At 33.1% G+C, this 24,736-nt stretch overlaps 1 protein-coding gene across 1 annotated transcript; it reads left to right on the forward strand.

Moving 5' to 3' along the window:
• Positions 1-7,449: 7,449 nt before the first annotated feature.
• On the forward strand, positions 7,450-19,758 carry LOC139490200 (uncharacterized). Its single transcript, XM_071277049.1, has 3 exons — positions 7,450-7,691; positions 8,115-8,824; positions 19,604-19,758. The coding sequence occupies exons 1-3, from the start codon at positions 7,450-7,452 to the stop codon at positions 19,756-19,758; spliced, it is 1,107 nt and encodes a 368-aa protein (XP_071133150.1).
• Positions 19,759-24,736: the final 4,978 nt, after the last annotated feature.

Genomic DNA, 24,736 nt, shown 5'->3' on the forward strand with positions numbered 1-24,736 from the left:
AAGTTTCTTGCAGAGAAGCCATAAGTTCTCAACAAATTATAACAAACATTATTCAGGCTGAATTGTACCATCGTACAATGTATTTAGAGGAATCCATTGCAATCGCATCCAGGAAATGGTTTAAAAAGTTAGTGACAAATCCGAAGTTAAATGGAATCAGTTCTGATTTGAATATGAAAATAGCTTTCAAACGTTGGAGTGAAGTTGATCAAGTTTTCGAATCAAGTGGATATTTAAGAAAACCACAAAAAGTGGTGTTTTTTATCAGCCTTATTTGCAAGAAATCAAATTTTGGGTCAAATATCGTAAAACTCTCAACTTAAATGACGAACTTGAACCATTCATGCAAACCAATTAACAAAAGGTATGCTGCATGTATAAATTATGAGTGAACCAAATATGATTCAAATCAAGGCAGTATACCGCTGTTCAAAACTCATAAATCCATGGACAAAAAACAAAATCGGGGTAACAAACTAAAACTGAGGGAAACGCATTAAATATAAGAGGAGAACAACGACACAACATTAAAATGTAACACACACAGAAACGGACTAAGCATTAGACAAAATCCTATGAGAATAACAAATATAACACCAAAACCAAATACATGAATTTGGGATAGATAAGTACCGTGACATGTCTTATAGTAATGTGAATTCACACTCAAAATAAGAAAAAAACAAACGACACAACGGAAACACAACGTTAACATGTAACACACACAGAAACGAACTATAATATAACAATGGCCATAATCCTGACATGGTACAGGACATTTTAAAGGAAAAAATGGTGGGTTGAACCTGGTTTTGTGGCATGCCAAACCTCACTCTTTTTTGGCCATGTGAAATATAACATTAAAATGACAACACAACATTACAGAACTACAATATAAATAAACGGGAGAACATAATTGACAAAGAAACACACGAATAATAGCTAACAAAAGGCAACAAGTTTAAAATTTATTACGCCAGAAGTACATTTTGTCCACACAAGACTTACTAGTGACGCCCAAATAAAAAAATGTGAAAGCCGAAACAAGTACAAAGTTGAACAGCATCGAGGACCAAAAGTTCTTTTTTTGTAATCTCTGTGAACTAAGTTTTGCATATCTGAACCTATTTACCTAACAATTGTACCATAAGCTTATCAATACCTTTGACTGGTTAACAAAGATATTACAAAAAGGATGAAAATAACTCTTTATGAATTCGTGCGACCAAAATGCATTTTCTGGATTAATCTTTGTCAGACAAATGCAAAGGCAGATTTTACTTTTGCCATTTGATAAGGATTTTTTTTTTGTTAATTCATTTCTTTTTAACATTTGAATATTAAGGATGTACAAATATATACTAGTAATTACCTTTTGAAGCTTTAGGACCTAAAGGTATATAAAAAAGAAGAGCTAAACTCATCTAATGTCAACTTTGCCTGATAGAGTTGGAAACTAAGAATAGTAATGATTGGGTCATGAACATATATCTTGGGTGATTCAAATCATCATTTTAGTGTTCTATCAAATATTTTGGAAACTTGAGGCTACTTAATTCTTAAAGCTAGTACAATGTTAAAAGTGATTTGAAAGTTTTATTGGGTAACTTTCATTGATGGTTATTTTCCTATATGCAATGAAACATTATGTGAAATTTTGTGTATACTAGTACTTGACAGGATAAAGCTTCACTCATGCCAAGTATTTCTTCGTTCGAAATGACGATAATTTCTGCTACATTTATTAAAAAGTGTAATTTTAACAATGACTAATAGGGGATATCAATGGTGATATTACACCTTTAAGGCAACAACAAATGTATCGGTGAGTGTGTGTTAACTGTCACATGAAACAACAACAAAAATTAGGATTTTTCTTATTTTCACCTCTGTTGCATTAAAAAAAATGCTTAAAAAGTTTAAAAGTTATACCTCAAACTGATAACTTTCGAACATTTTTAATTGGGTATTTACAAGTGCATATTTTAAGATTTGTCTTGTTGTGTTACACATCGATGATTGCCATAATTCATCAATCAAATATCGCCGTATTGAGATCTTTCCTTTGCCAATACTGACACCCCGAAATGTGCTATACGACACGAAAAACCTTTAAATATACAATTTTGGACTCATATACCGCCAAAATAAAAAAAAATAAAGATTTGCTGATGGAATTTAATTTTATTTTACCGTCCAAATTAAAGTGGGATGATACTTTTTGATACGTTTAGGTTTTTAGACGCGCTACGATTAATTTATAGTGTGAAATACAACTCACAATGTTAATCTAGATTTAAACTTTGTTATCCAGTTACAGAAGGAATACACACATGAATTGTTATGGTATATGAAAAATACAAGTCACTTTGTAAGATATGCATTGTACTAACTTAGTTTATGAAGGGGGCATGGTTTGCCAAGTATTTCTTCGTTCGAAATGACGATAATTTCTGCTACATTTATTAAAAAGTGTAATTTTAACAATGACTAATAGGGGATATCAATGGTGATATTACACCTTTAAGGCAACAACAAATGTATCGGTGAGTGTGTGTTAACTGTCACATGAAACAACAACAAAAATTAGGATTTTTCTTATTTTCACCTCTGTTGCATTAAAAAAAATGCTTAAAAAGTTTAAAAGTTATACCTCAAACTGATAACTTTCGAACATTTTTAATTGGGTATTTACAAGTGCATATTTTAAGATTTGTCTTGTTGTGTTACACATCGATGATTGCCATAATTCATCAATCAAATATCGCCGTATTGAGATCTTTCCTTTGCCAATACTGACACCCCGAAATGTGCTATACGACACGAAAAACCTTTAAATATACAATTTTGGACTCATATACCGCCAAAATAAAAAAAAATAAAGATTTGCTGATGGAATTTAATTTTATTTTACCGTCCAAATTAAAGTGGGATGATACTTTTTGATACGTTTAGGTTTTTAGACGCGCTACGATTAATTTATAGTGTGAAATACAACTCACAATGTTAATCTAGATTTAAACTTTGTTATCCAGTTACAGAAGGAATACACACATGAATTGTTATGGTATATGAAAAATACAAGTCACTTTGTAAGATATGCATTGTACTAACTTAGTTTATGAAGGGGGCATGGTTTGCTTATTTTGTATATTAATTTGTATAACCGGAACTCTCAATTAAAGTCATTCCTTTAAAATTTTCACGTAAGCCTGACGTTTTCGTTTATGTTTCAATTGTTGTAACATAAAACCCATCCGATTTGTACGATTTAGACATCATCGAATTTCTTCTTATCGTGTGCAACATGTCGATGGCACATGTGTTAAAGGATCAATCCTTCCGGAGCACATTGGATTTCCCTCGGTTTTAAGTGGGGGTTGGATTTGCTTATTCTTTAGTGTTCTATAATATACCTTCTAGACTGGTGTATATCTCTTTTTTTATTTCATAGTCATGGTTTTGACTAAATTCGTTTCATATCTCCTGCCTCTTGTTTAAACCTTGAAACTAATTACTTTTCTACATGTGAGGCCTAACCGTTGATTTATCTTCTTTTTTAACAGCATGTCATGACGAGGATCATAGATTTGATGAAGTTGAAGTCCAATCAACTTCAAACTTAGTATACATATTCCCTGTGATATGATCTTTCTAAATTTATTGCCAAATAAGATCTTTGACCCCAATTTAACGGTCCACTGAACATAGAAAATGATAGTGCAAGCTTCAGGATAAAGTTTTTGGTCAAGTTAGTTTTTGATGAAGTTGAAGTCCAATCAACTTGAAACTTATTACACATGTTCCCTATGATTGATCATTCTAATTTAAATGCCAAATTTTACGGTCCACCTAACATAGAAATTGATAGTGCAAGTGGACACATTCTTGTTTTTTTTTATATTATGCAAATGGTTTACAAAGATTTGTTTACAGCGTTTTTTCTTTACTTTTTGACACTTTAATTAGAGGTCTGATTAGTAATTGCTATTGACTTTTACATGGTGTGTAAACTATTTAACGCAGACTACATCAAGTTTACCATCTCTCCAAAACAGTCATCGATATGTAACTCTAAGGCAAGGATAACTAACCTATTGATATTACACAGTATTAGTAATTCACCTCTGCTACTTGACTGTGGCTCTCATAAGGCAACTGACTGTGAATCCCATAAAGCAACATAAGCCATGTTACCGGTACCCTTATACTTGTAAGGAAAATACGGATATTTATTCATTACAATTTGCTGTAATATTATTCGGTCATTACTTTAAATTAAATAAACTGTCTCCCTCGTGCATGCCTTCAATTAAATGTCCTGGTTTTTTTTTATTTTGTTTTTATTGATTTTATCAGTTCTTAACATTTGTAGTAGTCTTTAGATTTACATATCTTGGCCACAATCATTACTGAAGAGACATCGATTGTCGTAATTAACATATGGTGCAGTAAAGTTGGTACCGTTAATGGTTTTACTACAAAAAAATGTTTTTGCTCATAGCTATTATTATCACTTTACGAAAAAGAAAAAAAGCACAATGGTATTAGTGACCGCTTAAACGTGACACATCAATTGGTCGATGCCACTGCTTGAAGACGTTTCGTCGCCGAGGGTATCACCAGCCCAGTAGTCAGCACTACGATGTTGACATGAATATCAATTATGTGGTCATTTTTATAAATTTTCTGTTTACAAAACTTTGATATTTATCGAAAAACTAAGGATTTTCTTATCCCAGGAATAGATTACCTTAGCCGTATTTGGCACAACTTTTTTGGAATTTGGACCCTCAATGCTGTTCAACTTCGTACTTGTTTGGCTTCATAAATATGTTGATATGAGCGTCACTAAAGAGTCTTATGTAGACGAAACGCGTGGCTGGCGTACTAAATTATAGTCCTGGTACCTTTGATAACTATTGATCCTCTATAGTAGGGAAGCCAACATTGGTTTCAAAACGACATCTCAACCTTATAGTTGTTGGTCAAATTTTAAGGTTATCTTTAATAAACAAATATAAATATAGTATTTCCAGGAAGACATATATAATCATACGTTATAAACAAACAACGGTATATTGCTGGGTCTTCCAAGTGCTCCACGAAACCTCTTTCTAAATTATTAACATCTATTTTATCAGCAATCAAAGACGGGCTTCAAAGTTATTGTGAAACTGCCTATTCTAGAGGTGGCGTGAATCAGATGTGGATACTTAAAAATTCAAAAGATCTTTTAGAGTACATACAATCTAACTCTCTTTCATCTTGTAACAGTATTAAAACATTTGACTTTTCTACCCTGTACACAAGTATTCCACATTCCAAACTAAAAGACAAATTGAAAGAGTTGATATTACTTTGCTTCATAAAAAAGAATGGCCAACGTAGATACAAGTATCTTGTCTTAGGGAGGGATAAATCCTACTTTGTAAAGAATCACTCTGATTCAAACAAAAAATTCTCTGAAACAGATATTATCAAGATGCTTGATTTCTTGATTGACAACATATTTGTTACGTTCGGAGGACGTGTTTTTCAACAGACTGTCGGCATTCCAATGGGAACAAACTGTGCCCCTCTACTCGCCGACTTGTTTCTTTATTATTATGAGGCTGACTTCATGCAGGAACTTCTTAGGAAGAAAGATAAGAAGTTAGCAATATCCTTTAACTCTACTTTCCGCTATATAGATGATGTTCTTTCACTAAACAATTCAAAATTTGGTGACTATGTGGAACGCATCTATCCAATCGAACTAGAGATAAAGGATACTACAGATACAGTTAAGTCGGCTTCATATCTTGACTTACATCTAGAAATTGACAATGAGGGTCGGTTGAAAACAAAACTTTACGACAAAAGAGATGATTTCAGCTTTCCAATTGTGAACTTTCCATTTCTAAGTAGCAACATTCCAGCAGCACCTGCATACGGGGTATATATCTCCCAATTGATACGATATTCCCGTGCTTGCATTTCCTATCATGATTTTCTTGATAGAGGTTTGCTGCTCACAAGGAAGCTATTAAACCAAGAGTTCCAAATGGTGAAGTTGAAATCATCCCTTCGTAAATTTTACGGACGCCATCACGAGTTGGTTGACCGTTATGGAATAACCGTTTCACAAATGATATCGGATATGTTCCTTACGTCGTAACTACAATCCCCTTTCATGAATATGACCTACCGAATTAGACTATTTACCGGATTTGTAATCACTTAAGCAACACGACGGGTGCCACATGTGGAGCAGGATCTGCTTACCCTTCCGGAGCACCTGAGATCACCCCTAGTTTTTGGTGGGGTTCGTGTTGTTTATTCTTTAGTTTTCTATGTTGTGTCGTGTGTACTATTGTTTTTCTGTTTGTTTTTTTTAGTTTTAGCCATGGCGTTGTCAGTTTGTTTTAGATTTATGAGTTTGACTGTCCCTTTGGTATCTTTCGTCCCTCTTTTATAACAACATTTTAGTCTAGAAATATGATAGACACTTTAAGACGTTGATTTACGTGTTCCTTTTTCGAAAAGTATGGTACTATCTTAAAGTTTGCGTAAAGAAGATACGGACAACCTTATTTATTTCCAAAGTACCTCAACACGACATGCTGGTAATAATGGGAGATCTTAATGATAAAGTAGGATCTGACAACACTGATGCTGAAAATCTGATTGCAGGCATGGTTGCAGGGTGAAAAATGAGAATGGTGAACGTGCTATTGATCTTTGTCTCTGCAATAAACTGGTGAATGGAGGGACCATCTTTCCACATAAAAACATCCATAAACTAGCATGTAAATCACCTAATGGAAAAACGGTTAACCAGATTGACTACACATTGGTGAACAACAAGTGGCGTAGATCATTAAGAGTACGGGATGCAGATGTAAACAGTGATCAATATCTACTGAAAGCTATCATCAAATTAAAACTAAGAAAGACACCTGTTGAAAACCAGAACGGAAAGAACCTAGACACAGCAAGGTTAAAGTCACCAAACGACAAGAAAGCTTAATGATTGGAATTGAAAAATCTGTTTATTGTGCTAGATAACTCTGATGATGGAGAAGATAGTGTACAAGAGAAATGGGATCCATGTAACATTAAAGTTATTTATGTAACATGTGTAAAGACAGCAGAAAAGACAGTTGGTCACAAAACATAAAAGAACAAAGATTTATTAACATCGAAAACCTGGCAAAAAATTGAAGAAAGAAAGACTATAAAACTAAAATCAGTAAATGCAAAATCCAAAAGGTTACAAGATCAACTGCAAGTAACTTTCAGAGCAAATGACATAGAGGTTAAAAGAAGTGCTAGAAAAGATAAAAGACAATATCTGGAGGACATAGCAAAAGAAGCAGAAAAGGCAGCCATTCTGGGAGAGTTAAGTACAGTTTACAAAATCACCAAACAACTCTGTGGAACATCATCTGCAGACAGCACATGTAAATGACAAAAAATGGCAAAGCATTGAAAACAGAAAGGGAACAAGCGGAAAGATGGGTCCAACATTTTAAAGAGGTATTAAACTACCATGAGCCTGATTTCATAGATGATTTAAATATCAACACAGAACCACCAACTATAGAAGAAGTAAGAAATGCCATTAAATCATTGAAGACAGGAAATGATTCCATTAACGCAGAGATGTTAAAGGCAGACTTAGATACATCATCCAAAATACTCCACAAGTTTTTTTCTTGTCATTAGAAGGGGAAATTCCATCAGACTAGAGCAAAGGCCTGATTTTGAAATTACCAAAGAAAGGCTATCTACGCAACTGTGATAACTGGAAAGGAATTACATCCCTTTCTGTCCCTAGTAAGGTCTTTTGCAAAAATTTTCTAAAAAGAATTAATAAAATTGTGGATGAAAAGCTAAGATAAGATACGAACAAGCAGGCTTAAGAAGGGACAGAGGATGCATTGACCAAATTTTCACTCTGAAAAACATCATCGAGCAGTGCATTGAATGGAGCACACCATTTTTCATTAATTTCATTGACTTCAAAAAGGCCTTTGACAGTATATACATATAGAAACTTTTTGGAAAATTGTTAAATCATATGGAATTCAACCTAAGATATTGATGCTAATAAAAGCCTTATACAACAGCTTTGAATGCAGTGTCATCCTTGATAGCTCTATCGCAGACTCATTTGAAGTCAAATCTGGTGTAAGACAAGGATGTATTATGTCACTAATCCTATTTTTATTGGCCATTGACTGGATACAAAGAAATACAAAATCAGACAAGAAAAGGGGTATCCAGTGGACCATGTTTAATCAGCTAGAAGACCTTGACATTGCGATATTACCAATAACAAGTGAACACCTCAAAGAGAAGACCAACATACTTCAATGTACTAACACTTGTGTAAAGCAAACTGGTCTGAATGCTAATGCCAAGAGGACAAAGGTAATGTCAGTAAACACTAGAAATACAACACTAATAACAATCAACGATCAGCCAGTGGACAGCGTTGAAGATTTCACTTACCTTGGGGGCATAATAAGCAAAGATAATGGGACAGGGAAGGATATAAAGGCTAGACTATCAAAGGCACGTGCAACATTTGCAGGACTTCATATAATCTGGAAGTCCAACCAATACAGTTTAAGGACCAAACTTCGAATTTACAACAACAATGTAAAACCTGTCATATTGTATGGTTCAGAAACTTGGCGTGTTTTAGTGAGTGACCTTCAAAAAGTAGATGCTTTCCATACTAGCTGCCTAAGAAAGATCAACAGAATATTCTGGTCAAATAAGATCAGCAACAAGAGAATTTTGGAAAAATGTAATGCTACAGTCCTTGGATGGTGTAAACTTCCCACTAACACCATACACCATTACACCATACACCATTACACCATACACTTTGTACCATTACACCATACACGTTACACCTTTGAACCATACACGTTACACATTACACCATACACCATTCCCCATTCTATCAACACGATCCGAAATTACTCATAACGCAATTAAATTTCAAATATTAAGATTATTATTATTGTTTATGTTTACAATCCGAAAAATTATATAAAAAGTTCGTTTTCAACCAATGAAATGTTGAACACCGTTCATTCATACCATTCCCGATCGCACGTTACACAATCACACCATTCCTCATACACTATTACATCATTCCCCTTACACCATACACCATAGTACCATACACCTTACACCATTGCAACAACGCAATACACCATTTCACCATACACGTTTTTTTGGGAAGTTTGCACCATCCAAGGGCTGTAAGAGTATATCAGGAGAAATCAAACAGCGAAGATTTAGATGGTTAGGCCATGCAATGAGAATGCCAGAACATCGCACACCTAAAACAGGTCTATATTGGACATCACCAGGAAAAAGAAAACCAGGGAGACCTATAGAATAAATTCGCACAGAACTGTAACAGCAGAATTATAAGCAAAGGGTTACACCTGGGGCCAACCCCAGTACATGACTAAAGACAGAGAGAAGTGGAAGCCGTTTGTTGTGGCCTTATGTCCAACTTGGGATGAAGAGGATAATACTGCAGTCCCACTAGGCCACGATCGCACTACGATCGGTGAAAAAAAGGTAAATTTTGATGATCGTAGTACGATCGTGTAGGTCGCAGTAAGGTCGTATAACGGGCGTGGTGAGGTCTTCAAGATCGTGATGAGCGTTGCCAACTTTGAACATGTTCAAAACAATTGTGGTGCGGTTGTGGCGAAATCAGGTCGTAGTAGAAGTAGTGAGAGTGCCTCAAAAAGACATACAGAGGCATCATTGTATTATACATCACGTTAAATTTATTATAGCTTTTAATGATCGGCAATTTACAGTCTTGTTGTCGTAAATTCATTGTAAACCTCCTACTTCTACATGTTCTATGAGAGCTATTAAAAGTTACGTAAAATTGACAAAGTAACGTGAGTAGCCAAAAACGACAAAATAGATAAGCCATCTGATAATAACTGGAATTTAGCATTCTTAACTGTGTAAATATACACAAAGAACATACAACACAAATGACTAGACAATTCAAACTCATATATACATATTTGAGACCTTTGAAACTAAATGTCAATGCACCATCTCAATTGTAACATGTGAAACGATTGTATACTTTAAGTATTGAATTTTACTCTTTTTAAGGTTAACATTTGTCCTGTATTTAATTTCCTGTTTCGATGGTGCTAATTTGAACCTTATTTACAAGTACAAGTCTAATAAATCATACTGTAATGGTGTGAATTGATATGTGGGAGAAGTGGTAACTTATTAATACTTATTTGAGGATTTGTCGTCAAATATGTCATTTTCGTTGGGTTTAAATACAGGCAATAGTAGTATACTGATTTGCAATAGCCGCAAATCTATTTAAGGATGTTCGCTACTCTGGTTAAAAATACCAAGCTTTTTAAAAGACTGTTATGAATTGATAGTATATATATAAAGAAACAATAAAAGCATAAAAGAATGGAGGGTACGTGTGCTTTTTTTTCAAGATGTAAGCCATAGAAAATTTGGCGGGAAGTAATTCTCTCTGGACTTTTCATACATTTAAGCTTTACACCTTTTTTGGTTCAAAAACTATGAAAAAATAACAAGGATTTTATAAGATTTTGAAATATGGCTTTTTGAACTTCATGTAATAAAACTATGAAAAGAAAAGAAGGGGTTAGTGGGCAAAAAAGTTTAATGACAATACAGTGATGAAACCAAAGGATTCCGAAAATGTGGCAAAAATTCAAAAAAATAAATGATCAACATTTTTAACTGACAAAAATCCTGGTCTCAAACCAAAACTGTGAGGCTTAATACTTTAATTTTTGAAAAATTCTATATATCTGAGTATATGTTAATTGACATAATCTTGAAAGTAAAACTATACATACACAAAAAAATCAGCATACGCCGTCAAACCAGGATGCAGAGACATGGTAAAACTGCCAAGATATAAATGAATACAAATATAGAGATACACAAAATGAATACAGCACAGTGAAAACCCCTTTCTTCAAGAATTATCTTTGGACCGAGCTGCATCAAAAACAGACAAAACAAAATAAAACAACAATAGCTGGGTGAATAAATATCGAGATGTGCCGAAAGTCATACGACCAAATGGAACAGAAAAGCACGAAGATAACAAAAATTCTGCGAAATCAATAAACAGATATACAGCACTAAGGAATATTAACTGCATATATATTGAGTATTTATTGTGCAGGTATTGACACTTTCCGATAATCTTTAGACAAATAGAACAATAATTTTTGAGATATTATAATTGTTTTAAACCGGAAGTTACTAATTGTTATCTTTTTTGCGAGCAAAAGTAATACCATTAGTGTTTCCCCTATAAGTCGTTTTTAAAAATAGCAAATTTCAAATAAATGTGCAGCATTCATCTTTGTTTCAAATAAAGAGATAATTATCGAGGATAAATATTGAAACTGCAGTGTAGAGTCCTTTATCCGTGGCTTTAAAGGAACTGTATTGTATGTTTATATTCTCACGAATAAAACAATCATTTGTGCTGTCCATTCAATTGTGTTCGAAGCATGCAAGTTTACATTCCTATATAGAAGACATTTAATAATCTTTAATTTCTTTTAGGTATAATGTTGTCTACTCATTGCAAATTACTAGCAACCATTAAATGTGTAACAACTGATTCTCGTAACAAAATGAACAAACCGTAAACATGACTCTTTACTAATGTGTTTTCAACTATGAATTTGAAAATCTAAAGCTAATTGAATAAAAAAATCCACCTCCGTGAAACAGGTTTTTTATGTTTCTTATTTCTTTTTTTTCCATGCTTTAAATAATCTAATGATTCCTGATATAACAGATCAGCAAATCAAAGGTTTTGCAACGTGAAACATGTAACACCTAAGAAATTAAACGTTTCAAAAAGCAATTTGAGAAGTTTGCTGATTCGCACGACCATTGAGCTTCTAAACATTATTAATGGATAATAAGATTTCAAATTTACTATTATTGAAACAACATAAAAAATGTTGTCCAAGCGGTAAATGAACCCCTTTAAACGACACTGCGAAGAACATATATATCAACACTCGTACTGGCAAATTTAACACTTTTTTAAATATAGCTACAAAAAAGATATCATATTGTTCAACTGTAGTTGCTATATTTCTCGCATATAAATTCAACACAATCCCAAAATCTGAGTGAAAGGCAGAAAAGAATATTCCTCAGAGATAGCATTGAATTCATATATCCTTCTTTACCATCTGATGAAAAGAAAACAACAGTGTTACTCGTAAAACGTAGGCGACAAGAGGCTTCCTCACCCTCAAATATTGTGTTCAATCTTTGAAAAACAAAAGTTGACGAAAGCTGAAACATTTCTTCTCTCGATAGGCTTAAAGTTCTGCCCTCTACATGCCCCTATCGATGAAACTAGATCATCTGAAGACCTTCACAACTTTGTCCAAAATTTCCGCATTAAGGAATATTTAGAGTCGAAGAAAAACCACAGCGGAAGCTTGGAAGATGTCTTACAATCCTTGTCAATAAAGAGTCGAGACTTTAACTTGCAGATAATACAAGTATTTATTTACTACATATATGAAACTCTACAAATAAAAATTGAACAAAATGAGGACCTAAATCATTATTTCCAGGATCATATGGATAACAGTTCCGATTTCGAATAATGATATTTAAATCTTGTAAAGCTACTTTGCCCTTTTGACTTAGACAACACTAGCCTTTTAAATGAACAATCATTTAATATCTGGATATTCTAACATTTCTACCACTCATAATTAAAGGTTATCAAATTAGCGTGTATTACGACCTTTTGAATATTAGCTTAATCTGTTTATTGATTGTCTTATTTATGAATAAAACCATTTTTGTTTCGGCATTGTTCGGTGTAGAACTGTGCATACTTTATGATATTTTTTGTATGAAAGTGTAGCTATGCATAATTTGTGTTCATCATTAACACTGGCTTTCGTTTATGTTTTGGGACTAACTGATGAGTGCAGTTCTTTCTTACTTCCTTTTACATTTAGTTATTGTCTTTGTCTAGGGTCATTCGGAGACACAGAAGCGTCAATACGTCTTCTGACATAATATGATAAAAGCTGTCTCATTGTTGTTAACCGATTTTAATTGATCACCGCGATTGAGCAACACGACGGCCATGCCACACGTGGAGCATCTCAGATGACCCTTTGTTTTGCGTTGCGTCGTGTTGCTTTGTCTTTAGTTTCCTATGTTGTATTATATATGGTTTTGTTTGTCTTTTTTGGTATATTTTTGCCCTGGCGTTGTCAGTCTTTTTTTTATAAATTCAACAGATTGAAAGTTTTTTTTTATGATGTCAGAGGGATACTACTTGTACTCTTCAAATTATTCGACAATCGAAAAAAAAACATGTTTCCTGTTTTAGACAATTTTTCTATTTTAAATAGATAGGTCAATGATATATTTTGACGTGAATGCCCGTGCTATGGTTTTAAACATCTAAGAAGTATTATCAATTAATAACAAACTTATATTTTTAATTATTTTAATAAATAACAGATACAAACAAAATTCAAGAAGGTATTTTTTCACTATAAGAAACACTTAGTTGCATTTATACAGTTACGTCAGATTTTTGAAGAGTCTCACCAAGCACTATTGAAATATATATATTTTTCAGTCGAAAGACTACATGATAATCGAAGCTAAAGAATGCTTGATACATGTAGCTTATTCACAAATACCAAACAGGGACGTTTCTCTCGATTTTGTTAGTTTGGTCTTTAAAGAAGTCTTCACAGAATCCACCAGTCCATGACTTTTAAATAATTGTATTGTTTGTTTACAACCTGAAAATAGTGCATACATTAGTGCCGTTCGTCCGATGTTGTCCGAAGCATCCAAGTTTGCGTTCTTATCTAGACGACATTTTATTATCTGTAATTTGTTGGGTATATTTTCTTCCTCCACTTGTAGATTTCTAGCAAGTATTAAAGGTGTAACGCCTGATTCGGTACAAAAATCAATATTATGTCCTCCTTCGATCAAAAGTTTGGCAAGTTTGAGTTTCTCTGTAAAAAGAGCATTCAGCAACGTATCTTCCATTTTCTTTTTTTTTTCTTTTTTCAGCAACACAATTTAACGTTAAAATTTACTTCTGTTTCGATGAAGTTACCAATGATCGACTGAATGTTGTGTTTCACTCTGTGTCCCTTTTATATGCCTTGAAAATGCATTTACGTCATAATGACAGTGACAGGTAGTACAACGATATAACACTTCATATTCATATTGTAGAAATATCAAAATAGCATTTACGTCTGGCGTACTAAATTTTAATCCTGGTACCTTTGATAACTATTTACACCACTGGGTCGATGCCAAAAAGAAAAAAAAACGTGATTAGTCAAAATCATTCGATTTTTTTATTGTCTAAAAAAAAGTGCATATTCTATCATCATGCACCAAAAATTATCGTTAACGTCATTTGGCAAGAATTTTTACCGTTATTCATCAGACATATTCCCCAATGTCCACCCTCCTACATGTGACAGTTTAAGTGGTATTCAAATAGATTTTTTGTAGAATTGTGATATTTAGATGACTTGGTGGGAATCATTCTGCTGTTTAAATTAGAATAATTTAATTTTGGACGTAACGCGTTTTCTGATTGGCTGAAGTTGTTTTGTTTATCAGCTCATAATCATAATCTCGTTGTCATGTGACAATGACGTCATCAACGTTTTCTACGTTTAAAAATGGAATATGGAATTATAAATTATAAGAAATTACTGTAATAGTTTTCTGTCTTTTCAAAATAACATTAAAATGGGGTGCACACTTTAAAATAACCCATCACACGGGTTATTCAATGTGCACCATATTTTTGATGTTATTTCTTCATAGACAGAAAAAATATTACAGTCATTCCTTAAATAACGGAATTTTGAAATATGTTTCTGAATCATTTTGATTCATCGGAACAATTATAGATAGCAACTATATTCCACAATTGGTCAAGATTCCCAGACATTATTGATATCAGAAAACAAATTGTTTCATGGAGGATTAAAGGTACAAGGCTTAAAAGTTGTGCGCCTTCGGACGTGCGTATGTCCATAAAAGACTGGAATCAAAATTAATAAAAATGCCATATATAGTACGGACTGAAGTCATCGAGCATTTTGAGGACAATTCCGAAACGTTTATTTATCTTTTTTTTTAACAGAATGATTGCAATCAAAGTAGATAAACTGTGATTATGTAATAATAACTATACTATGGTCTAAGTAAGGATACGTTAACGTTTTTATAAAATATGAGAAAAATATTGTAATTTCGGTTAATTATTGTAAATTGCATGAATCATTGTTTAGAATATGCCACAAAAACTAAATACTCAATAAAATTCCTCCACAGAATAGTTAAGAATCGGTTGCCCGCTGCGTTCAATTCTAAGATTATTGTGTACGTTACAAATCAGCTTCACAGATCGACTAAAGAAAATTCGCTCAAATCAGTATATCGCTTACTTCTGTAAGTATATATATTCTTCTAACAGTGGTCTAACAGTGGTCTACAAACAAATTCTATGACAGTATAAATCGGTCTCGTACAGAAACTAAATTTGTTTATTCTATCTGATATTATGATGTTATTATCATCGTTTCGGATTGGTAAAAACTTCATTATTTTTGGATAAATGCTCAATGCTTTGCTCTATAACTTCGTTCTTTACATGGTCTTTTTTAGAATATTAATTGTATGTTAGTGAAGAATATTTTGTAAACGAAACGCGTGACTTGCGTTCAAAATTTCAGTTATGTATATATGATGAGTTTCTCGTAAATTAGAGAATGAAAACACCCAGAAGAAATAATGATTAGAATAGAAAAAAATCTCTTTCATATAAAAATACTTAAATAAATAAAATGTCTGACTATGTTAGATTGTTTTGGTTGCAAATATATACAACGCATCATCTGAAGAACAGCTTTTTTTGTTTGTTTTATCGTTGATTAATTACCAAAAGAACAAGAAGAACCAATAGAGAATAAAAAGCGGTACATTCAAAGATCGTAAATACAATAATCAGATGTTACGGGAAATCAGCAAGTGTCCTTCCAGTTACAAAGCTGCTTTTTTCTGACGTTTTTTTTTAAATATTAGTTACAGGAATATTTTCTTGCTCAGAATTTCAAAAGATTCTGAAACAGTAGATATTACACAAGGCTATTCGGCGTATTACTTTATACACACGTATATGACACACAAGCTCTTTGGGTTGGATTTTTATTTTATCACGAATTAAAGTTCTAAGAAAGCTGTTGGTCTCAATGTCCAATGTATAGTTACATACTTAGTACACATATTTTTATTAGATGTTTGGAAAATGAGATGAAAATGCAGTGGTTATCGAATCAAGTATTTTAAGTGTTTAATTTATTAAATTCAGACTGAATAAATATTAGAGAGAAGTTGAACTTACAAGTATTTGTTTATGAAGTTCTACGTCATTAAAAATAAAATTAATATATTTGTATCACCGCTATGTAGGAGTTATGAATGATATTCATTTATAGATTGATGATCTACTAACATTTCAATAATCTCATTTGATATTTAAGTGTATATAAGCAACACGTAAAGTTCGTTCTTAATACTGCAGAATGACTTTAAAGCTAATGCCATTTTCTGCATGTTATAAAATATTCAGAAAAGCTGTTCATTTTAGGTAAGTAGATATAAGAAGATGTGGCCTGAGTGCCAATGAGTCAACTCCCCATCCAAGTCACAATTTGAAAACGTAAACCAGTATAGGTCAAACTACGGTCTTCATAGCTGACCATTGTCTCGAACCGAACACAAGCTATTAAGGGCTCTAAAAATAACTAGTTTTTAACCATTTAAATGGGTAAACCAACGGTCTAATATGTATAAAAAACGTGAAAAGAAAAACACTTATGAACCACTTCAACAAATGATAACCATTGAACAGCAGGTTTCTGACTAATGCAGCCGGTTTAATTGTTTTAGTAGGTACAAACTTCACCCTTACCGCAAACAATAGTGCTACATCACAGCATAGAAGGACACACTTTAAAATAACAATTGAATTTGCTTAATTCAATCAAAATACATATTCACACAAATGAAAATACACTAGATGGATAAATTTGATCTATGACAAGATGCAAATTATAAAATCAATAAAATAATTGGTGAGATGTTAAACATTTTTTACCGGTCAGTTGTCGACACTATTCTCAAAGTCAATTCATTATCTTAGTTCTAATAATATGAGAGGAAACAATAGAGTCTCTGAATTAATGATATATTACGCAAAGAAAAAAAAATGTAAAATTTGGAATATTTACATATGCAAGATATATATGATAATTAACATTATTGCAATTTTGTGTTTTTATCCTTTGATCATTTAGTGATAACTTTTTTATCATGCTACACGAATGAGTAATTAAGGACACACATGTCGTTATCAGTTTACTTATCAACGACGTCATAGACAAATAGCGGTAAACAGATTAGAAATGGTTTTCAAACTCAAGGATGTTCACCCGCCATATCTGATCGGCTAATTGTCAATTTTAAAAGTCCACTTATTTTCTTCAGCAACAGTGCCATGACCAAACAACATTATTTTTCACATCGTTAACATTTTGTTTTGTGTTAAAACAAATTAATTAAGTGTTCAAATTTTCGTTCCCTTGCAAGTTGATATTGGGTTTCAATTTATATAATGTATTCTAGGTAAAATAGGGTCATATATATGTTCATCAGGATCATTAAAACTTTGGCGTTGAGACGTGAATTTTTTATTTAATCTTGATTCAGATAATATAAATGCGTTTGATCAACATTTTATACCATATTGATTTCAAAACAGGGGGTATAGAAAGAGAATGTTAAATACAAACAACTCATTTAAATCTGAAACATCTAATTGACATTAAGCCTGGGTCTCTCCTCATAACGGAAAGTATATGATTATAAATGGGTGCCTACATTGCATGGTAGATGAATTAAAAAAAAAAGATGATGCCCTACATGACGAAGCACTTGAACTTGATCCTAAAGATCGTTCGTCTCGGTACTTCCACTAACACGGGTAGTAAGGTCGTCATATTGAGGGCGTTTAGTACAGTGATTTTGCCATATTTTGGTTAGGTTAGACATGGTTGTGTTAAGAGTTTTTATTGACAATCAATGACACAATATACACATTATGATTTTTCGCTAAAGGAACCTTTGAATATCAATTCAAGCGGGCAAGTATCTTTTTTTTTATTGCTTATATATGTTAGTACATTAAAGATTTCATCATGTAGTAATAATTTGACCCAGAATAACGCTAGCGTATGTCAAAATTTATAAGTTGTTGTTCAGTACTAATGCATAAATTACCGTTATTGTTTTACTGTCTGTTACATCCCATATTTCGTTATGGTACATATCTGCCGTCAATTATTCCTAAAAACACCTACATTTGCACAATTTAAGATTACAGAAAATCCAGTGTCATGGTTTGGTTTATCAGTGGCATGGTTTAGTCCATGTTCAACATGGTTCAGTTGTGTGTTTTTTTGTCGTGAAAGATGGACATCTTACGATGTAAGAAAGTACCGTTAAAGTACCGTAACAGTACGGTTATTGTTTTACTGTCTGTTACATCCCATAATTCGTTATGGTATATATCTGCCGTCAATTATTCCTAAAAACACCTACATTTGCAATAATTTAAGATTACAGAAAATTCGCTGTCATGGTTTGGTTCATCAGTGTCATGGTTTACTTCATGTTCAACATGGTTCAGATATGTGTTTTCTGTCGTGAAAGATGGACATCTTACGACCAAAATTAAGAGAAATTATGTACAATCATTAAAATACTGTTTAACAATATATATTCGCTGATACATTTTTCGTGTTAAACAAATTCTATCCTACTTTGAGTCAATATAGTGTCGCTATTTTCTTGTGTTGTTTTTTTGTTCCCAGACGTGTAGATCTGAGTTTTATATATTAACGATGATCTTCTACTCACAAAAATACACCGCTCGAAAAAATAAGTCGCTTACAGTAAAGCTCAGATATTATAATTATAATTATCACAGTTATAGAACAGGCACGTGAAAATTTCACTTAAGCCCCCATCCTACTAGACCACGATCGCACCATGCTCCCCGCGATCTAAAATAAATTAAGATCGTGGTTAGGTCGTGGTATGAGCGGCATGAAAATGTCAATTGTTGCTTTCACGATGATACTACGTCCTCATAACGCTTCTTCCACGATCCTGCTACGATTATTCCACGTTCTCACCACGCTTTTTCTACGATTATTCCACCTTCTCACCACGCTTTTTCTACGATTGTCATTATCCGACTACGTTCATCACATTCTCACTACGACCATACCACGCTTCTACTGCGATTATAGGACGTTCTTACCACGACTACGTTCATACCACGATCGCACTACGTTCTCAGCAATAACCTCAACATCGTGTTCAATATCAATACTGTTCCATTCCTTCTACTTCTGATTAATACGTAGATTTCTCGAAAACATTTCAGTCATGCCACCACAATCTACCAGTCACCGAGGCGTGGTGGTAGGAGTAGATGTAGAGGCAGAGAGAGCTCTGATAGTAACGAATCGTGATCCAGCAGAGATGTCAGTCGACCAATCCAACCTGATTCACAACCTTATGTTGGACCATCAAACTTAAAATAACGATGTTTTAGTTAACGATAGCAGGGATGACACATGTAAATAGAGAGCCGTTTGAGAAAAGGGAGAAAAGGTCCAAATTATATATAGACAAACAAAACCTGTGTTGATTTCATATATTTTATGTGAAAATGACAATGAGCATGATGCGTTGTGCGAACGTAGTCAGGTCGTTCGAAAAGCGTGGTGAGGACGGCATCGGCGAGCTAGAATCGTAATATGGTCTTGAACAGCGTGGTGTATACGAGGTATAGTCGTAGTGGAAGGGTAGTTGGGTCGCAGTGAGAACGTTATTGTCGTAGTGAGGTCGTAATAACGTCGCTGTCAGATCATAGCGAAGTATCTCCGAATAGAATCACGCTTTCACTACATTATCGCTACGATGGTACAGCGACATTTGCGATCTTACTCCGATCTCACTGCGTTCTACCTACGCTTCTACTACGATCTGATTTCGCCACGACCGCACCACGATTGTTTTGAACATGACCAAGTTATCCACGCTCATTAAGATACTGAAGACCTCACCACGACCGTGATACGACCATAATGCGATCCACACGATCGCATTGCGATCGTCAAAATTTGCATTTTTTTTTACAATCGTAGTGCGATCGTGGCATAGTGGGACTGCGGTATTAAGTAATATATTAATGAGTTTCAACAATGGCAAATTTCTTTTAAAGTTGGTGTATTCGGAATAAAATATGACATTAGAAAGCACATAGTTTTACACAATGAGTAAATACAGTATGATTTCCAATGAGACAACTATCCACCCTAGACCAAATGACGTAAATGTTAGGTCACCGTACGCCCTTTAATAACTAACAAAACTCATACCTCTTAGCAAGTAATAATAGGCGCCGGCAAAATTAAAGATAAAGCAATTCAAATAAGAAATTGTGACAGCCTGACTTATGTTCAAAACAATAACCAACCATTAAATATGATATACAGGAAAACACGAAAGCTAGTGCGTCACAGACTACACTTTATACAAAGTCATACATACATAATAATACGTTTTTTTAAATGCTTACGGGCTCCCAACCAGTCCCTAGTTTGAATCTGGGCATACAGGTCACGGCACAACAAACTATTGAAAAAAATAAAAGGACTTTACTGATCAGATCGGTACAGAGAAAAGAAATCAAGTAACAAAAACATCAAAGACGAAACTGATCTGTGAGTGTTTTCCAAGTCAATAACAACTAATAAAAAAATATTAGACAAAATGTTTCTTTTATTTATTTTAGAATGGAACACTTCTACCAATATTTATCTTATTTTCTGTGATTTCTCGCCTTGTCGTGTCACGAAACGAGGCTGTACATAGTTTGAATGTACTTGTATAAAGCACTTAACAGTACGTTGAATTTTGTTGAATTATGTTTTTCAATCACATTTGATAATGTACATTTTTTCATACTAAATACTAAACCGACAGAGCTTTTTCTGATATTATCGGAACTTTCTTCCGTACAAGCAAAAATGGTTTAACGAGTTAAGTGGTACTGCATAATACACTTATAAAATATGAAAAATACACAAACATTTTTATTCGTTCGTAAATAAAGACATTATGGGCCTATTTCTAATTCGAACTTGTGATCTTTCATACATTTAAATTCCACATCTTGAAGTTAATTTTCATATTGAGTTCACTTAAAGTTTACTAAAAAAATAAGTTTAAACTGTTGTCCAGGTTAACATTTTGCTCCGTGAATGTTTTATTTATTTTGGAGATTTATTTCCCCGAGGGTATCACCAGCCCAGCAGTCGGCACTTTTTGTGCTGACATGACTTATCATTGATATGGTTATATTGATAAATTAACTGTTTACAAAATTTAGAATTTTTGAAAAACTAAGGGTTTTCTATGCAAAAAATATATAAATGTACAATTTGCCGTTTACGCCCATCGAATTTGGTTAAAAGACATGTTTTCTTCTTTTGTCAATTAGTTAATTGTGTTACTTTAATTTTTCACAATCGCTTTCAAACAAAATATCAAGTTTAAGGTGCCACAAATATGTATTAATTTGTATCTAAACCATGACAAATGTAACCAAAACCATGACGAAATTCTACACTCATAACTGAACCATGCCAGTTTGGATATTTTGGTCATCCTGCGTTAATTTCATAAAAATAACAATTACAAACTAGATAGTTTGATTTACAATATAGATTCAAACATCTAATTTGTTTTTTATTTGCTCATTTGAAAAGAACGGAGTCAATCGTTTTTGGGAAGTAACATAATAGTTATCAAAGGTACCAGGATTATAATTTAGTACGCCAGACGTGTGTTTCGTCTTCATAAGACTCATCAGTGACGCTCATATCAAAATATTTATAAAGCCAAACAATTACAAAGTTGAAGAACATTGAGGATCCAAAATTCCAAAAAGTTGTGCCTATCCATCACCAACTTAACCAAACTATAAAAAACAATCACTGTACTTAACGCCCCTCGATATGACGACCTTACTACCTGTGATTAATTTGTTAATTTTAATAGATTTACGATATTTAAACATCGGTAAGCTACTAGTAATGCGTACTGAACCAATTGGTTTAGTCGGATTCATAACATGTTGAATCACAAACTTAGGTTGAAATCACCTTACCAGGCCTCTTTAAAAAAATGAAAACAACACGTTTAATAATTTCATGCGTCCGAAGCACTTTTCTGTATTTACATCCATCAGGAACGCTCAAAGCCAAACATTTGAAATCCAAAGATGTATAAGTACCGAAACAGTTGAAGAGCTATATGACAAAAATACCTAAAATAAATAGCCAAATTCATCTAAAGTCAACTTTGCCTGAGGGATTTGAAACCTTAGTTTCTTAATAATTTCAAAATTTATAAACGGACAATTTTAGAAAGGTTTGTTAAATCATGTCAGTACCGAAGTAGATACCCTCGGGGACTGATAGTCCACCAGTACAGGTATCGACCCTGTGGTGTAAAAAATGAAAACTGTATCAATTTTCGATCTTTCTCTTAAATACTAGTTCCTCGTCGAACATTAGTAAATTACAAATTTCTGATCCGGTCGTGGATCAAACATACTAGTAGTCAGAGAAGATATGTACAAGTCTTTTGAATATTTTGATTAGGATAATTGGTGAATAATTTTGTATACTAAAATGCTTTACATATTTGACACTGTATGTTAATGCAGTATTTTGATTATTAGATTATACTTTTTTTATCAATAAACTAATTCATTGTTGTGATATCGAATTGCTTTTTTATGGGTGCAATTTGCATTTACCTTATTGATGATATTTTGTATCACCAGGATATGCTGAAATAACATACAATACAAACGCATCAGCAACCAAAATTCTTCGCCCTCAGTTTTTAGAGGGGTTTGTGTTGCTAAGTCTTTAATTTTCTATGTTGGGTCTTGTGTCCTATTTTTTGTTTGTTTGGTTTTTTTTTTTTCTTTTTGTTAACCATGGCCTTGTAGGTTTGTTGTTGATCTATGAGTTTGACTGTCCCTTTTGTATCTTATGTCCCTCTTTTATATATATAGTAATGTAAAGATAGAATTGATCTTAAACATTAGTTTATATCTAATTTTAAATGACTGTAGATTGTTTTAAATTTACATTTACGTAACGTTTACCTGACAATCGCAATGCTTTCATTTTTTTCTTCTCTAGAATGAGTTCGATTTTGGTGTATTTATTTCGTTTCAACCAAGTCTTTTGATTTGAATAGTGATGTTCAGTCTTGAGTTTTCTATGTTTTTTTGTATTCAATAGTGATTTTCTTTTTGTTGTTTGTTGTTGTAAAATCACAAAAATGTCAGTGTTGAATTCTCGCCAATAAAAAAAAAAGAGTCTTGTAAAAACGGTTGAACTACTACAATGCAGATATAAAAACAAACGGTTTTGACTGACACAAGTTGATTAGCAAATTTCAATGGCTCTTTTGTAACAAAAATGAATACAGTTTCTAATCTTTATTAAAAGCAACCTTTATGATCAAGATGAATCAATCTGTGTAACATCTTGGGTTTAAAATTTGCCTGTAAAACATAATTACGCTATTTTAATCTAATTGAAACGCGTGGGTTTTTTTCTTATTGCTCCCTACTCGGTTTTAAATATGCATGAAAGTGTTTTCTGACAATGAAGTATAATACACAACGAAGAATAATTCTAACATTTATTTCTCATATATAAAACAATAACAAAATTGACATGCAGCACTTTCATACTCGACTTCGGCACTTGAAATCCAGTTCTGAATCTATTCTAAAATGACTTAAACTATTATAGTTAATATTGTACGTTTGAATCACTGAATGACCTTGTCGTTTCGACTGTAAAATTATTGTTAGCATATTCAAAATTAGCAAACAGTGAAGTAACCCTGGATTTGGTTCTTTTGGTCTTTAAAGAAGTATTTACCGATTCAACGAGTCCGTGACTTTTATGTAACTGTATTTTTTGTTTACATCCTGAAAATAGTGCATACATTAAAGCTGTCCGTCCAATGTTGTCCGAAGCATTTAAATTCGCACTATTATCTAAAAGACACTTGATGATCTGTAATTTCTTTGGTATATTTTCCTCGTTAACTTTTAAATTACAAGCCAACATTAAAGGTGAAACTCCTGAGGTATTACAATAGTTCACATTGTGTCCTCCTTCAATTAAAAGTTTTGCAAGCTTGAGTTTCCCAAAAGATAAGGCATTCACTAATGAATTTTCCATTTTCTGAATTTCTTTGGTTAAGCAATAAAGATTAAACTGTATGTTAGACTTCTGTTTTCAAAAACAATGAAAGGTGTAACGAATTGTCTAATCCTGTGTTAGCTTTATACACTCTGAAAATACTTTGAATGTCATCCCACAGCATGGTATGGTCAATAATGAGACTTTCAGGATATAACGCCTCAATTACAAATAAAAGTAGTAATGTCAAGTTTAATTTGTTGAGTCTTTTA

This window comes from Mytilus edulis, chromosome 9 (assembly GCF_963676685.1).
Source record: "Mytilus edulis chromosome 9, xbMytEdul2.2, whole genome shotgun sequence".
NCBI lineage: Eukaryota > Metazoa > Mollusca > Bivalvia > Mytilida > Mytilidae > Mytilus > Mytilus edulis.

Bases quoted from the DNA above. Each gene is read 5' to 3' on its own strand.
- LOC139490200 (XM_071277049.1), top strand. From the start codon at position 7,450: ATGACAAAAAATGGCAAAGCATTGAAAACAGAAAGGGAACAAGCGGAA. The intron at 7,692-8,114 runs GTTTTTTTCTTG...CTTATACAACAG, and splicing joins TCATCCAAAATACTCCACAA to CTTTGAATGCAGTGTCATCC. The intron at 8,825-19,603 runs GTAAACTTCCCA...AAAACATTTCAG, and splicing joins TGCTACAGTCCTTGGATGGT to TCATGCCACCACAATCTACC.